The 15,363-nt window shown below is 43.0% G+C and overlaps 1 protein-coding gene across 1 annotated transcript in view; it reads left to right on the forward strand.

Moving 5' to 3' along the window:
• The window catches only part of LOC137650262 (actin-related protein 2/3 complex subunit 1A-B-like), a 128,690-nt gene extending 113,365 nt beyond the window's left edge, over positions 1-15,325 (forward strand). The window contains exons 9-10 of the mRNA XM_068383564.1: positions 2,471-2,651; positions 15,046-15,325. Of these exons, the coding sequence (XP_068239665.1) occupies positions 2,471-2,651; positions 15,046-15,084 (220 nt within the window). The 3' untranslated portion in view covers positions 15,085-15,325. The remainder of the gene's footprint in view (positions 1-2,470; positions 2,652-15,045) is intronic.
• Positions 15,326-15,363: the final 38 nt, after the last annotated feature.

Raw genomic sequence — 15,363 nt, forward strand, 5'->3', positions numbered from 1 at the left:
TACTCAACAGGACCAAAGTGTTTTAGCATTTTATTATTATTATTATTATTACTATCCAAGCTACAACCCTAATTGGAAAAGCAAGATGCTATAAGCCCAGGGGCTCCAATAGGGAAAAATAGCCCAGTGAGGAAAGGAAATAAGGAAATAAATAACTGAAGAAAACAAATTAACAATAAATCATTCTAAAAAAAGTAATGTCAAAAGAGAGATATCATATATAAACTATTAACAACGTCAACAACAAAAATGTCATATATAAACTATAAAAAGACTCATGTCCGTCTGGTCAACAAAAAAGCATTTGCTCCAACTTTGAACTTTTGAAGTTCTACTGATTCAACAACCCGATTAGGAAGATCATTCCACAACTTGGTAACAGCGGGAATAAAACTTCTAGAGTACTGCGTAGTATTGAGTCTTATGATGGAGAAGGCCTGGCTATTAGAATTAACTGCCTGCCTAGTATTACGAACAGGATAGAATTGTCCAGGGAGATCTGAATGTAAAGGATGGTCAGAGTTATGAAAAATCTTATGCAACATGCATAATGAACTAATTGATCGACGGTGCCAGAGATTAATATCTAGATCAGGAATAAGAAATTTAATAGACCGTAAGTTTCTGTCCAACAAATTAAGATGAGAATCAGCAGCTGAAGACCAGACCGGAGAACAATACTCAAAACAAGGTAGAATAAAAGAATTAAAACACTTCTTCAGAATAGATTGATCACCGAATATCTTAAAAGACTTTCTCAATAAGCCAATTTTTTGTGCAATTGAAGAAGACACAGACCTTATATGTTTCTCAAAAGTAAATTTGCTGTCAAGAATCACGCCTAAAATTTTGAAAGTCATACAAATTTAAAGAAACATTATCAATACTGAGATCCGGATGTTGAGGAGCCACCGTCCTTGACCTACTTACAATCATACTTTGAGTTTTGTTAGGATTCAACTTCATACCCCATAATTTGCACCATGCACTAATTTTAGCTAAATCTCTATTAAGGGATTCACCAACCCCAGATCTACATTCAGGGGATGGAATTGATGCAAAGAGAGTAGCATCATCTGCATATGCAACAAGCTTATTTTCTAGGCCAAACCACATGTCATGTGTATATAGTATGAAAAGTAATGGGCCAAGAACACTACCCTGTGGAACACCGGATATCACATTCCTATACTCACTATGGTGCCCATCAACAACAACTCTTTGAGATCTACTACTTAAAAAATCAATAATAATGCTAAGAAACGACCCACCCACTCCCAACTGTTTCAGTTTGAAAACAAGGGCCTCATGATTAACACGGTCAAAGGCAGCACTAAAATCAAGGCCAATCATACGAACTTCCCGACCACAATCAAGGGATTTCTGTACTGCATTGGAGATTGTAAGAAGGGCATCACATGCTCCAAGGCCTTTCCGAAAACCAAATTGCAAACTAGGGAATAGATGATTACCTTCAGCAAACCTATTAAGACGTTTTGCCAGAAGACGTTCAAAAACTTTAGATAATATGGGAGTTATGGAAATTGGGCGGTAATCAGTGGGACTTGAGCTACCACAAACACATTTACATAGAGGAGTAACATTACCAATTCTCCAACAAGTGCTAAAAGCTCCTCTTCTCGGGGGTAAACTAGCCAGTTTGGTTCTAGGGTCTTTCTTCTCCTTTAGGTTGAGTTTCCTATTAAAGGACAATTGTCTGTATTTGTCTAAGAACAAATAAATTTGAAAGTAATTTTTAAGTTTCCACTAACAATAAAAAAAGTGTCTCAAGTTAAACTGCCCACCCACCTCTATAGATTAAGGTCAAGGTGATGGTTACTCTTATCTGCCCAGTAGGCATGGCTTTACCCTCCACTCACCAGCAACTACTATCTTGTTATATGGCCGTTCCAGCTTTGCTTAAGTCATACTCTTATTAAAGGACTCTGGTTTATATATTTAAGAAATGTAAAAATAACTTTTAAAACTTTGTGGTAATTTTATCAAATTATACTTTCCTGTATTACTTACTAAAATTACATTTGCCTTGTTAAAAAGTAATGCTAAGGCTTTCCATTAATTTCACTTCAAGTGTTTTAGTGTAATGTTTTTCCATTTGCAATTCATTTTTATTTACGTTATTTTTGGACAAAGCAGAGCAGCTAGGTTGTGTAATGTAGCTATATATATTTTTGGACAAAACAGTGCAGCTGGGTTGTATGTAGCTATATATGTAAATAGCTGAAATTAGGTGCCATGGACAGTTTTCTTCACAGTAAACCATGGTACACTTTAAATACTGTGATTAAATATTAGATGTTCTGTCATTGTAGTATTCCATAGGTACATGTAAGAATCACAACTAGGATTTAATTTACTTTGGCATAAAACGATTGAGGTGGTGAAAATTGTGAAATATGTAGAGATATTTATGCTTTTAAACAAATTCATTGGTATGCCTTATTTCCAGTGCCATGAGGAAATTCCAGTCTCTTGACCGAACTGCTCGGTCAGATCAGTCGGACACAACCCTGGCTACAGTTCACCAAAACACCATTACGGGTCTTGCAATTTTTGCTGGAGATAAAGCTGGTGCTCAAGCCATTTCTACATGTGGGGCAGACTCTCAATTGGTCATCTGGAACTTCAAGGTTAGTGGTATACTGTATATTGTCTCCTACTTTTACTATTGCTCAGGGTAGAGGATTTCATGTTGAGGGTAAAATCTTATTCTAAAATATCTGATAATAAGTTTCGGTATAAGACAAAATTAAAAATTTGGGGATTTTTAGTGCATGCTTTATATGTAAAAATATGTAACTGGTATGGATGCAAAATTAGATGAATTGTAATACAGGTAGGCCATCACTAATCCGACAACTTTGGGACCGGGAAGATGCTGGATTATCCATAATTACAGGTAGTGGTCAACTTATGACTCACATAGGGACTGAAAAGTTTAGTTTCTGTGGATTTATTATGATGCATCATGATTCGGAATCATGTCATATTTTATCAACATTTTCTTATTTACTGTATCATTATTCCATTTTCTTGTTTAATAGGATATCATATGCTCTATTAAAGCCTTTTTGTATTCTATTTTTCAATTTCAAAAGAAGTTTAAACATCAAGAATTACTTAATATTTTGATCTGAAGGTCTTGTTTCCATATCAAAAGATTGCACACATACGAGTGGCATATTTTATACATAATTTCTTAATCTATTTGAAATGCCTTCATGATAAATATTACATCAGCACCAATATGTTACAGGATATCATAGTTTTCATACAGTTCATTTGTAGCCACTATTATTAGTTATCCGAACACCTCCCTCCTTCTCTGTGTGAGTGTGTGTGTGCAGGTGTGTACAGGTAGTTCATTTTTAAATCTTCTTCATTATCATCTTCTACGCTTATTGACGCAAACGGCCTCGGTTTGATTTCACCAGTCGTCTCCATCTTGAGCTTTTAATTGAATACTTCTCTATTCATCATCTCCTACTTTGCACTTCATAGTCCTCAACCATGTAGGCCTGGGTCTTCCAACTCTTCTAGTGCCTTGTGGAGCCTAACTGAATGTTCGGTGAACTTATTTCTCTTGGGGAGTTTTAAGAGCATGCCCAAACCATCTCCATCTACCCTTCATCATGATCTCATCAACATATGGCACTTGAGTAATCTCTCGTAGTTTCATTTCTAATCCTGTCCTGCCTTTTAACTAACAATATCCTTCTGAGGGCTTTGGTCTCAAATCTACTAAATCTATTGGCGATTGTTTCATTGTCATACCATGACTCATGTCCATAGAGTAACACCGATGTCACTAAACTGATATCTAGTCTGATTTTTATGTAATTTCAGGCGATTTGATTTCCAAATTTTACTTAGCCTAGCCATTGTCTGAGTTGCTTTTTTTCAGGCTTTCACTAAACTCTAATTCTCAAGACCCTGTATTGAAGATCATAGTTCCTGAATTAAATGATTCTACCTCGCTAATCTTTTCTCCTTCCAATGATATGTCATCTTCCATTGCATACTCCGCTCTCATCATCCGTCTTTCTTCTATTCATGTTCAGCCCAACTTCGTGTGGGATTTGCAATGCATGCATACCAGAATGTAAGAAAAAAAGCTTCATACAGTATTTAATTTTCTATTCATTATTAAGCCTTCATATTTCATTAGGCAGTATTGTGGTTTATTAAAGCATGTTTATATTCTATTTTTCAATTTCTTAAGCATTTCAATAATAAGCAATTACTTTTGGTAGGCATCAGCTGATCTCAAGATCATGCTACCAATTGTGCGCTCTCTCTCTCTCTCTCTCTCTCTCTCTCTCTCTCTCTCTCTCTCTCTCTCTCTCTCTCTCTCTCTCTCTCTCTCTCTCTCTCTCTCTCTCTCTCTCTCTCTCTCTCTTTTTTTTTTCTCGACAGGGCACCAGCCACCCGTTAAGATACTACCATTGTAGATTTATGGGGTCCTTTGACTGGCCAGACAGTTCTACATTGGATCTTTTTCTCTGATTACAGTTCATATTCTGTTTGCTTACACACACATCAAATAGTTTGGCCTATTCTTTACATATTCTCCTCTGTCCTCATACACCTGAAAACACTAGGATTATCAAACAATTCTTCACCCAAGAGGTTACTGCTCTTTAATTGTTCAGTGGCCACTCCTCTTGGTAAGGGTAGAAGAGACTTTATGGTAAGCAGCTCTTCTAGGTATGGTAAGCAGCTCTTCTAGGACACTCCAAAATAAAACCATTGTTCTCTTGTTTGGGTAGTGCCATAGCCTCTGTACCATGGCCTTCCTCTGTCTTTGAGGGCACGCTGTTCTATCTTATTTCTCTTCCTCTTGTTTTATTAAAGTTTTATAGTTTATATAGGAGGTATTTATTTTATTGTTATTACTGTTCTTGAAATATTTTATTTTTCCTGTTTCCTTTCCTCACTGGGCTATTTTCCCTTTGTTCCCATACTAACAAACCTTTCGTTATTTAGGTGGCTTATCTTTCAGCGGCAGCTGGAGGTACCCATTAGACTTTAATTGCGAGGTGGCAACCCTGCCTAACTGCTTGAGCTGGCAGGCTGGTGGCTACCTAGCTGCCTCTATATATAATGTACTCTTGCATTAGTGAGACATCACATTCTTTAAGCTCAGTAGAGATCGGACGTGTTCACTCTTCTGACTGTCATTCAACTTTTTCAGTTTTGGTTTTTTTTCAGGTCTGAGTGTCTTCTCTTGTGATCGGCTTCATCATTCAGGGCGTGAGGGTGCCGCATGCGGAACCTTGATGTCGTCATTGGAGACCGACCCGCACTATGTTCTACTTGCCGAGGGCATCAATGCAAGCAAGGTTCGCCCTGTGCAGTGTAGGGAGTGGTCGGTCTCCCTATGGGAGAAATTTAGTCGGCATAGGAAGAAGACAACGAAGCTTGACCATTCTCCCTCTGGTGAGCAGAGCGCGTTCTTCTTCATATCACACACCCAAATCTCTCATATAATCTCCTTCTCGCATGCGCTCTTGTGAGGGACGATCCGGTAGGAGCGCAGATTGATTAACTACTTGGCAACCCCGGGGTACTGGGGGGTTGTTGCTTCCCCCTAGAGGAGCAACTTCTCCAGCTGCTGGAGAGGCATTCTTCCTTTCAGATCTGCTGCAGGTGTGGTCGTCCTTAAGGATTTCGGGACCCCCTTCAAAGGAGGAGCCGCTGCACCTTCTTCAGCGTGGTGCCAGGAAGGACCCCTCTCCAGAGCCGTCAACATCTCACGCTTTGGAATTGTTCGAGGTCCATCTGTCGCCTTCTCCTGGCCCATCCATGCGTGAATGAGGTGATAGTTCACGTTTCCCTCTCCAAGTGCCCCCTGCTGGCGACGAACCCTCTCTCCATCCGGGACCTCGTCGTCCCCTAACCTTCAACCCTCTTTTTCTCCCCACAGGAACCCACAGGTTGCAGGCGTGGATCTTCTGGGCAGCAGCACTCCTACCATCGGCAGCGCAAAAGGACGAGCATCACCATCGCATTGCCCTTCTGGACTCTTTCCCTGATCGCCGTTTGTGATGATCGGAAGATCTTATGGATTGTAGGTCATCATGATCCGAGTCTCGACGCTCTTTCGGAGACGTTCCTCTTCACAAGGACAAGTCTCGTGATAGCGTTCTTCGCAATCACGACCAAAGTCTAGACCTAGGTCTAGATGGTCACGTTGTAGATCTGTGCGATTAAGATTAGAAGAACGGCGCTTGGAAGGACGACGGTCACGTTTGGGAGCTAGGCATTCATGACGTTCAGGCTGTTCTCAAACGAGAACTAGACACACTCGTTCAAGATCACGAGCAGCGTGTTCGCGATCAAGGTATAGACGTTCCTTGTCTAGAGGTAGAGATAGGCGTACACGCGGTCCATCAGCAGATAGCTCCCCAACCAGACCTGCCAAATGACCTCGGACATGACCTTAAGGTTTAAGGTTTAAAGGCCGCTCATGAATGGCAGAGGCAAGGGACAGTGACATTGTCCTAGCAAGCAGGACAATGCCCTAGAGACTGACCATATATTATATAAGCCCCCAAACCCCCTATCCACCCAAGGTAGGATCAGGGAGGCCCAGGCAATGGCTGCTGATAACTCAGCAGATAGACCTATAGGCTCCCCCAAACCCCCAACCTTAGCTCACAAGGATGGTAAGGTTGCAGGCACCAACTAGTCTGAGCAGGACTCGAACCCCCGACTTGGAAACACCAAGCAGATACGTTACTAATCGGGCCATGACAACCTAGATGAGAATGATTATTCCTCTTAACAGGCATCCAGCTAAACCCCCAGTGCCTTTCACCACCTGGGGAGTTCTAGCAAAACGTTTACCTACGTGACGCTTGGAAACGCCTTCTCCAACTAGAGTAGACCCTACTCAGAGGCCTCCTCTGCTGACTTGGTCGGATGTAGGTGTTTCTCTGGAGTAGCAGGAAGGCGTTAGACCTTCCTTTTCCTCTGTGGCTCTTAGTGCTCCTGTTGCGAGAGAAGTGCTCGTGAATCGCGTCAGTTTACACGTGAATCTCGCGATTTCCGCGAGCAGTTTATGAGATGTGTCAGAACCGTGAGCAAGTGCGGTAACAACACCTTCGCCTTATCCTTCTGCGTCTTTCACCTCCAGCCGAAGACAGACACCCTTCCCAGAAGGGTTCAAGGAGCCCCCTAATAGATTCGTGAACTTTCCTATTAGTCTGAACCTTCCTTCACGTCCAAAGGAATGTGTTTCTCGCCTCAGAGGTTATCACCTCCTAGACTGGAGCTCCTTCTAGAGTTCGACCCAAAGGACACACTCCTAGTGAATTCCAGGGTATACCTACAGGTTCAGAGCTACCTTCATGGGTGAGCACTTTCATGACCACCCTCCTGAAGACTGAATGTGGCTCCTACATCATCACAACTTCTGACTTGTCTCAGTCAAGGCAACTCCTAGAATCCCTCTGAAACCCTCGTCGGGTTCGTCAGTTTGAAGTCAGGACCTCTATCCCGATCGCGTGCTGAAGGCCCCATTCCTTCTGATTCTTGTATGGCTAACTTACTTTTTACGCCAGCTAAGGTGAAGGTCATCAATAAGAAGCAGAAGAGAAGGATGAGAGGCGTAACATTGCTTCATGCCGATATCATCCATCCTAGGATGAGTAGGGACATAGGCTCACCCAGGGAGATTGCAATTCATTCCTTCAACCCTCAAGAAATTGAGGTTGTAACTCTGTACAAATGTCCTGTTTCTGTACCTCCACCAGAGGAGGAACCTTCAGCTCTTTCTGCCAAGGCTTCGTCAAGTGCCTTGAAGACCTTGCAGGTTCCCCCGCCTAAGACCGCGAAGGAATGTCCTGTGAGTAGGACATGAAGACGAATCCTAAGAACACGGTGGCATGGGAATCGAGATTGACGACCCTGATCTACCCTAGGCTCTGAATATGAGTCTGGAAGTGGATGACCCCTTAGACTCACAGGATGAACATCTTCCAAAGGCAGCCAGTCCAAACAATCATTCCGAATAGGAGAGACGTGAGTTGAAATGTAACTTTCGGCAGGGCCTTGCCTGTATGAGGGCCATCAACAGGATGTCCACTCCTGGTTCCACCATCCAGGAAGGGAAGGATATAGTTCTCGATAAGATATTCGAGACCCAGAAGCCTTCGAGGTCCAGTGCAGCTCTGCCCTGGTTCAAAGGTTCAACAGCCGCCAAAAGGAAAGCTATCGTCCAGATAGCTGGAACTTCTAGTTCCTTGAGGGCAGATTCCTCCTCTTGGTCCCTTTCACTTCCTTTTGTTTTACAAAGGAAATATTACGAGATCGAAGGGAAACCCCATTCCACCATGACCCTCGACCCTTCGGTTTAGTCACTAATGAAAGTTGTTCCAACTCAAACCATCTCCTCTCTGAAGGCCTCCCTCTTGGTAATTGAGCTCTTTGACATAGAGAGAGGCGCGAAGTACACCTTGCACGCTGCTTCGTGACTTCATCTATGGCTGAGATCCTTAGGCTTCATGGTTCGCTCTCACGATCTGTCACCCAGCTAGGAAGACCATGGAGTCTTTTCTGTTGTCAGGTACCCGGACTCTTGAGTTCCTATCGCACCACGTTGTCAACCTGTGGGCGAAAACCATCCTCAAGAGAAGGAATACCGTCATAGGTCTGTTCCACAAACAGGTGCCGAAAGTGGAGGTCTCTCGGTTGGGGGAATTCCATTGTTGAGGGTTCATCTCTTCGTTCCGGAAGATACAGAGGGCCGAGCGATGGAGGAAATCGTCCAACAATTCCCCTCCATAGGGCCATGACATCGTGGACATATAGTAGACCTTCAAAGTCTTCTCAGCCTCAGCAAGCACCGGCCTCTACTCACCAGTCAACTTCCAGGTCCTCTGGACTTTCTAAGGTGGCAAAGCGGCCCTTTCAGTCCAAGGGACAGAAGGGGGGGGGGGGGGTCCAAGTCCTGAAGAGGAAAGAAGGGAGGAAAGGGAGGTGGCTGAGATGGTCCCTCCCAGTAGGAATGGCATTCCTCATCACCTACCACCTTTCGGAGGATGCCTACAGCACTGCTGGTAGAGGTGGCAGCTTATTGGGGCAGATCCCTGGGCAGTCGAAGTGATCGCCCTGGGGTATTGCGTCCAGTTCATTAAATCTCTCCCTCCTCTGACTCAGGATCCAGTGCATCAAAGATTCTATGCGAAGGGCAAGTAGCTGGTCCTCTGGGCCTGGAGAGTCGTGGAAGGGTCCCCAGGCTTCTACAGTCAAATTTTACTGGTGAAAAAAGACGACGGAGACTCAGACTAGTCATCGATCTCTCCCATCAAACAAGTTTTTTCAACAGACTCGGTCAAGAATGGAGATGGCAGACACGGTCATCCAAGCAGTTCGTCCAGGGGACTTCCAGATCCCAATCCATCCGTCTTCAAGGAATTATCTAGGATTCATACACAAGAAAAAGACATACCAGTTCAAGGTTCTATGCTTCGGTCTCGCAACAGCTCCTCAGGTATTCACCAGAGTGTTTGGCCTAGTGTCATCTTGGGCTCACATGAGTGGCATCTGTCTTCTCAGATATCTGGAAGACTGGCTGATCCTAGCAGACTCGGAGAATACCCTTCTTTGTCACCGAGACATGCTTCTCGAGTTTTGTCAGGACCTGGGGGTTCTGATAATTTACGAGAAATCATTACTGCAATCTTCACAGAGATTGGTATACCTCGGTATGATCATAGACACCATCCAAGATAAAGTTTTCCCATCAGATGAAGGAATACACAGACTGAAGGAAGTAGCCGCTCCCTTCCTCAGAAAACGTTCTTCCAGCCTCTCGTTGGTTGAGTCTCTTAGGCCATTTAACCTCTCTCATCTGTCTTGTTCCAAACGCCTGCCTCAGGATAAGATCCAGGCCTGCAGTGGCAGCTGAAATTCGTGTGGAACCAACACAACTATCCACCGGACACCCGAGTTCTATAACTCAGGATTAGGTGACAGATTTGAGTTGGTGGATGGTAGACGAAAACCTTCGAAGAGGACAGAATCTTCTCTTCTCCCTCCGGATTTGATGCTCTTCACAACTGGATCAAAAGAAGGGTGGGGGGCTCACCTGCACCATACAATCTCTGGCCTTTGGTCAGTCAGAAAGGTACCAGCACATAAAGCTCCTAGAGATGAGAGCAGCCTACCTTGCTCTTCATCAGTTCCAACAGTTGCTGGCAGGTCACTCTGTTGTGTTGATAAGCGACAACATTGTAGTGGCTTACATAAACAAAAAGGGCAGTACCTTTTTGCAGCCTCTATGCCGTCTTGCAGTAAAGATCCTCAGAAGGTCAGAAGAACATTTGTTGTCTCTTATCAGCTTGATTCATTCCCGGCAAGAGGAATGTGCTCACAGACAATCTGAGCAAAGTGACTCAGATAGTAGGCTCTGAATGATCTTTGAATTGTCAGATAGCTAACAAGTCCTAACTTTGTGGGGTTCCCTGACTGTAAACTTGTTCCTAACATCTCTGAAGAGCATGCTTCCGAAATCCCTAAGGACGACCACACCTGAAATAAATCTGCAAGGAAAACAAGCTCCCCAGCAGCTGGAGGCGAAGGTGCTCCGCTAGGGAAGCAACCCACCCCATACTCTGGGGTTGCCTAGATGAGCAATCTGCCCTTCAGTCCCGAACCCTAAGGCTCTATGGCAAAATGCATTCCAACAATGGTGGGACAATATTGGCGTGTACGCCTTTCCTCCGTTATGTCTGATGAGACAGCTCAACAAAACCAGAGCATCCAAAGATCTAATGATGACCCTTGTAGCTCCCCTATGGCATCATGCAGAGTGGTTTCCGGACCTCATGCAACTTCTAGTAGATCTACCGAGAGAACTTCCTCCATGAATAAATCTACTCAAACAACCATACGCAAACACTTCTTCCACAAGACCGTGCAATTACTTCGACTAAACGCGTGGAGACTATCCAGCGTCTTCTCTCTCAGAAGGGCATTTCACGACAAGTTGCGGAGCGAAGGTCCGGATATTTGCGTAGGTCTTCAGCCTCGGTCTACCCGGCAAACTGGAGAGTATTCTGTGGTTGGTGTTTTGGAAGGAATATCTCAAAACTCAATGCTACTATTCTAATAATAGCAGTGATCCTTTTTTACCTTTGGGAGGAAAAACTCCTTTCAGTCTCAGCGGTAAAAGGCTATCACTCGGCCTTAAGCCTTGCCTTTAAGCTAAAAGGAGTAGATATTTCCTCTTCGTTGGAGGTTTTTTTTTTTTTTTTTTTTTTTTATTCATACAGTTTAAAATCACTTGCCCCAATCAGAGATTAGGCCTCTCTCCTCCTTGGACGTGGTTTGCGTCTTGAGATCCTTGGAAGGACCTACTTACAAACCATTATGCCATGCAACTGAACGAAATCACACTTTGAAGAAGGCGTTCTAGCTTGCTTTAGCCTCGGCAAAGAGTCTGTGAACTTCATGGCCTCTATTATGACATCGCCTATTCAAGGGTACGGGGGAAGTGACACAAGGCTTTGTCTCCCGAGTTCATTGCTAAAACTCGAAATCCGGGGGTGCTGGACCATAGATTTGGGCCCTTTCAGATTGTGAGTCATTCTGTAACCAATGACCCAGATCAGTTGTTAGTATGTCCAGTGAGGACTTTGAGATACTATTTTAAATGCACTGCAGCAACACGGCCCAGAGCAACTCCTCTGTTCGTTCAGGGATAGTAAAGAGGAGTTTCACAAAGATCACGGTTTCCTCCTAGATTTGCCAGGTAATCAAAATGGTCTTGGCTCTCCACCCTCCTCGGGCTCATTGACATCTTGGGAGGTACAGTATTTCCCTGGTATTCAAGAGCAACTTTTCCATTTGGCAGGTTCTCCAAGTGGCCATGTAGAAGAGACAGACCACTTTCACAGCCCATTATTTCAAACACGTGACCCACATGAGACTCGATACGTTTACTATCTTTACTGCGGTGGCTGCTCAACAAGTGGTTTAAGATACCTCAGGCTTCTTGATGGACAAGTAGCAGTTGGTTGAGGGCATTGGTTATCCGGGTTAAGACTGGGATGAATGAGAAAAATGTCTGGCTTTCCTTTCTTCATCTTCCCCTCCCTTGGGGTACAGCACCATGGGTCCCTTTGCAGGTAATAATCACTTCCCTTGTGTAGCCTATTATAAGTAATAAAATTGTTTTACTGTACACGTCCTTATTGCTTTCTGAGAGGGAGCAATGAGATAAGTCTTGTTTTCCTATGTAAACTTGAAGTCGTTCATACAAATTAACAACCTTTATTTCACTGCATTGCAAAGGCCGCTAGTAAACTCCCTTTGTATATTTCAGCGAGGTGTCAAAGTTTTCCCCAGACCACAGTCATATACTATACTTGGTAAAGCCTGGTCAATGTCCATGCCAGATCTACGGCTTCCACCCACCTAAGAGCGAGTCATCCACATAAATAATGGAAGCTTTGTTAGTATGGGAACAAATGACAAATTCAGAGATAATTTGTATTTTTCCCTAACTAATACAAACCTGGATTTTTGTATATAAATTGGCCTGCCATCACCTGTCCCCCAGAAGTCCTGCCTACAATAAAAAGTGACATCTCTCATTGTTGTGAAAGTATATATAGAGGCGGCTGGGTACTTCCCAGCCATCCCCAGCCTACCCGCTCAAGCGGTTAGGCAGGGTTGCCACCTCGCAATTAAAGTATAATGGCTACCTCCAGCTGCCGCTGAAAGATAATCCACATTAATAACTCTAGGTTGTTGGATATTCTTTCAGCGGCAGCTGGAGGTAGCCATTAGACTTTAATTGCAAGGTGGCAACCCTGCTTAACCGCTTGAGCTGGTAGGCTGGGGAGTACCCAGCTGCCTCTATATACTCTTGCAGCAGTGAGAGAAGTCACTTTTTAATGCAGGCAGGACTTCTGGACAGGTGATGGCAGGCCAATTTATATACAAAACTCTAGGTTTGTTTTAGGGATAAATACAAATTATCTCTGAATTTGTCATTTCTTCCCATACTAACATACCTTCTGTATTTATGTGGATGACTCTCTCTCTCTCTCTTAGTGGGTGGAAATCCTAGATCTGGCATAGACATTGACCTGGTTTTACCTAGTACAGTATATGACTGTGGTCTGGGGAAAACTTTGACACCCTGTTGAAATATACAAAGTGAGTATATGTGCAGCCTGTGCAATTTAGTAAAATATAGGTTTGTTATTTGTATGAAAACATTTGAGTTTTTATATAGGAAAAAACAACCAGACATATACCCATTGTTCCCTCGCAGAAACAAAGGGGATGTAGAATGTCTAAAATTATTGCTTATACTAGGTTAAACAAGGTTGCAGAGGGACCCATGGTGCTGTACCCCAAGAGAGGGGAAGATGAAAGAAGAAAAGCCAGACATTCTTCTCATTCATCCCAGTCTTAACCTGGATAACCAATGCCCTCAACCAACTGTGAGATGTCGACGGATCTGGAGAAAGTTCCCTCATGGCCCCATGCTAAAGAAGGCACCTCAGCTCCTACTTTGAAGGGTCCCAAAATCTATAAGGAGGACTACACTTTTAATAAATCTGCAAGGGAAACAGGCTCCCCAGCAGCTGGAGGAGAAGGTACTCTAAGGGAAGCAACCCCCCCCCCCAATACCCTGGGGTTGCCTAGAAGATGAGTAATCTGTGCTCCTGCTCACTCGTCCCTTGTGAGATTGCACTAGAAGGAGCTTTTGAAAGTGATTTGGGGGTGCGGGAAGAAGAATGCGTCCCACTCGCCCCTATGGAGAACGATTGCTCAGGGACTTGATTCTTCCTGCACTTTCCAAACCTCTCCCTTTGGGAGTGACTACACTATGCAGGGCGAGCCCTGCTCACAAAGAGCGCGGATTGGTCTCTAACGTTGGCATGAAGGTCCCACACGCGGCACCCTCTCGCCCTGGACACATTCACATGATGAAGGTGAGTGTAGAAGAAAGACATGCACACCTGAAAAGGGAAAGTAAAACAAATTAAAGAGTTCAACGACAGTCAAGATGAGAGCAGACACGTCCGAGATCTACTGAGCCGAAAGAAAAGGCGACGTCTCTCACAGCTGTGAGAATATATATAGAGGTGGCCGGGTATCACACAGCCAGTCCCTGCCTACCTCGCAGTTAAAGTCTAATGGGTACCTCCAGCTGCCACTGAAAGAATATCGACATAAATAACTCCAGGTTTATATAAAAGTTGGGGAAAAATAGAAATTATCTCAGAATTTAATTTATTATAATAATTACATAACTAATACTACGTAAGACATCTGTTGCTGCAAAAGCTAATCTATACATTCACACGCATACGTTTGTGCAATGTCTGTGTTTAGCAAAAGCATGATGTAAAATTGTTTTTATTCAATTACTTTGGATTTTTAAGTATACAACAAAAGCTAGCCTATGCACTGATGGTTTGTAATTCAGTCAAATTTGACTTAATGTTTGACCTCGTCTTATCTGAAGGTTGTCTTAACAAGCGGAAATGTACGGTATGTTACTGCTTGTGTAATGTGCAGCTAGACTGTTTTCAGTTAGAGTACACTAAAAACTGTTTTCCCACTGAAATGAGGTTGTGTCTTATATTTGTTTGCATTGGAAACAGCACTATCAACCGGGCAGTAGTAAAAATAATTGAAAAACAGTACCGCCAACTTAGCAGCCAGCAGCGAAAATAATTCCAGTTAACTGCTGTTTACCGGATTAGTGATGGTCAACCTTTGTTGGGGTTTAGGTCCATTAATATACTGTGTGTTGGACTTGCAGCCTTAATTTAGCTTCCAGCTCCACTTGGTCTATATACCAAAGTTCCTGTTTACGGTCTATATATCAAAGTTCCTGTTTAATATATCAAAGTTCCTGTTTAATATATCAAAGTTCCTGTTTACTGTTCAGCTTCTTTACAATCCAATGCAAAACATTCCATAAATCAAAAGAAAATGCTTTTGTACTGTAATTTTGTTAATTTACAATGATGATAATGGCAATTTCTATTTCAGTCTTTGGAGCAGTCCATTGGGGAGCTACGTATAAGCTAAACTGCGTTCACAGGAAGACAGTGACAAGTCAAACTGGAAAATTCAGTTCATGTCCCTACATCGAAGTGGAGATCTTTGTGCATTTAAATTAATTAGATATCGTTAATTGTTCTTTGTATATGGTAAATATTAATTGTTTGTATTTATGATTGATTGATTTTGTTAAAATTTCACTATGGGTTAACCTAGTTAGCTGTGTTTCATGACATGCATTCCCAACTTAAATAGATGGATAGAATTATTATAAGTTTTATTGAGAAATTACCTTACATATTATAC

Source organism: Palaemon carinicauda, chromosome 11 (genome assembly GCF_036898095.1).
Source record: "Palaemon carinicauda isolate YSFRI2023 chromosome 11, ASM3689809v2, whole genome shotgun sequence".
In the NCBI taxonomy this organism is placed as follows: Eukaryota; Metazoa; Arthropoda; class Malacostraca; order Decapoda; family Palaemonidae; genus Palaemon; species Palaemon carinicauda.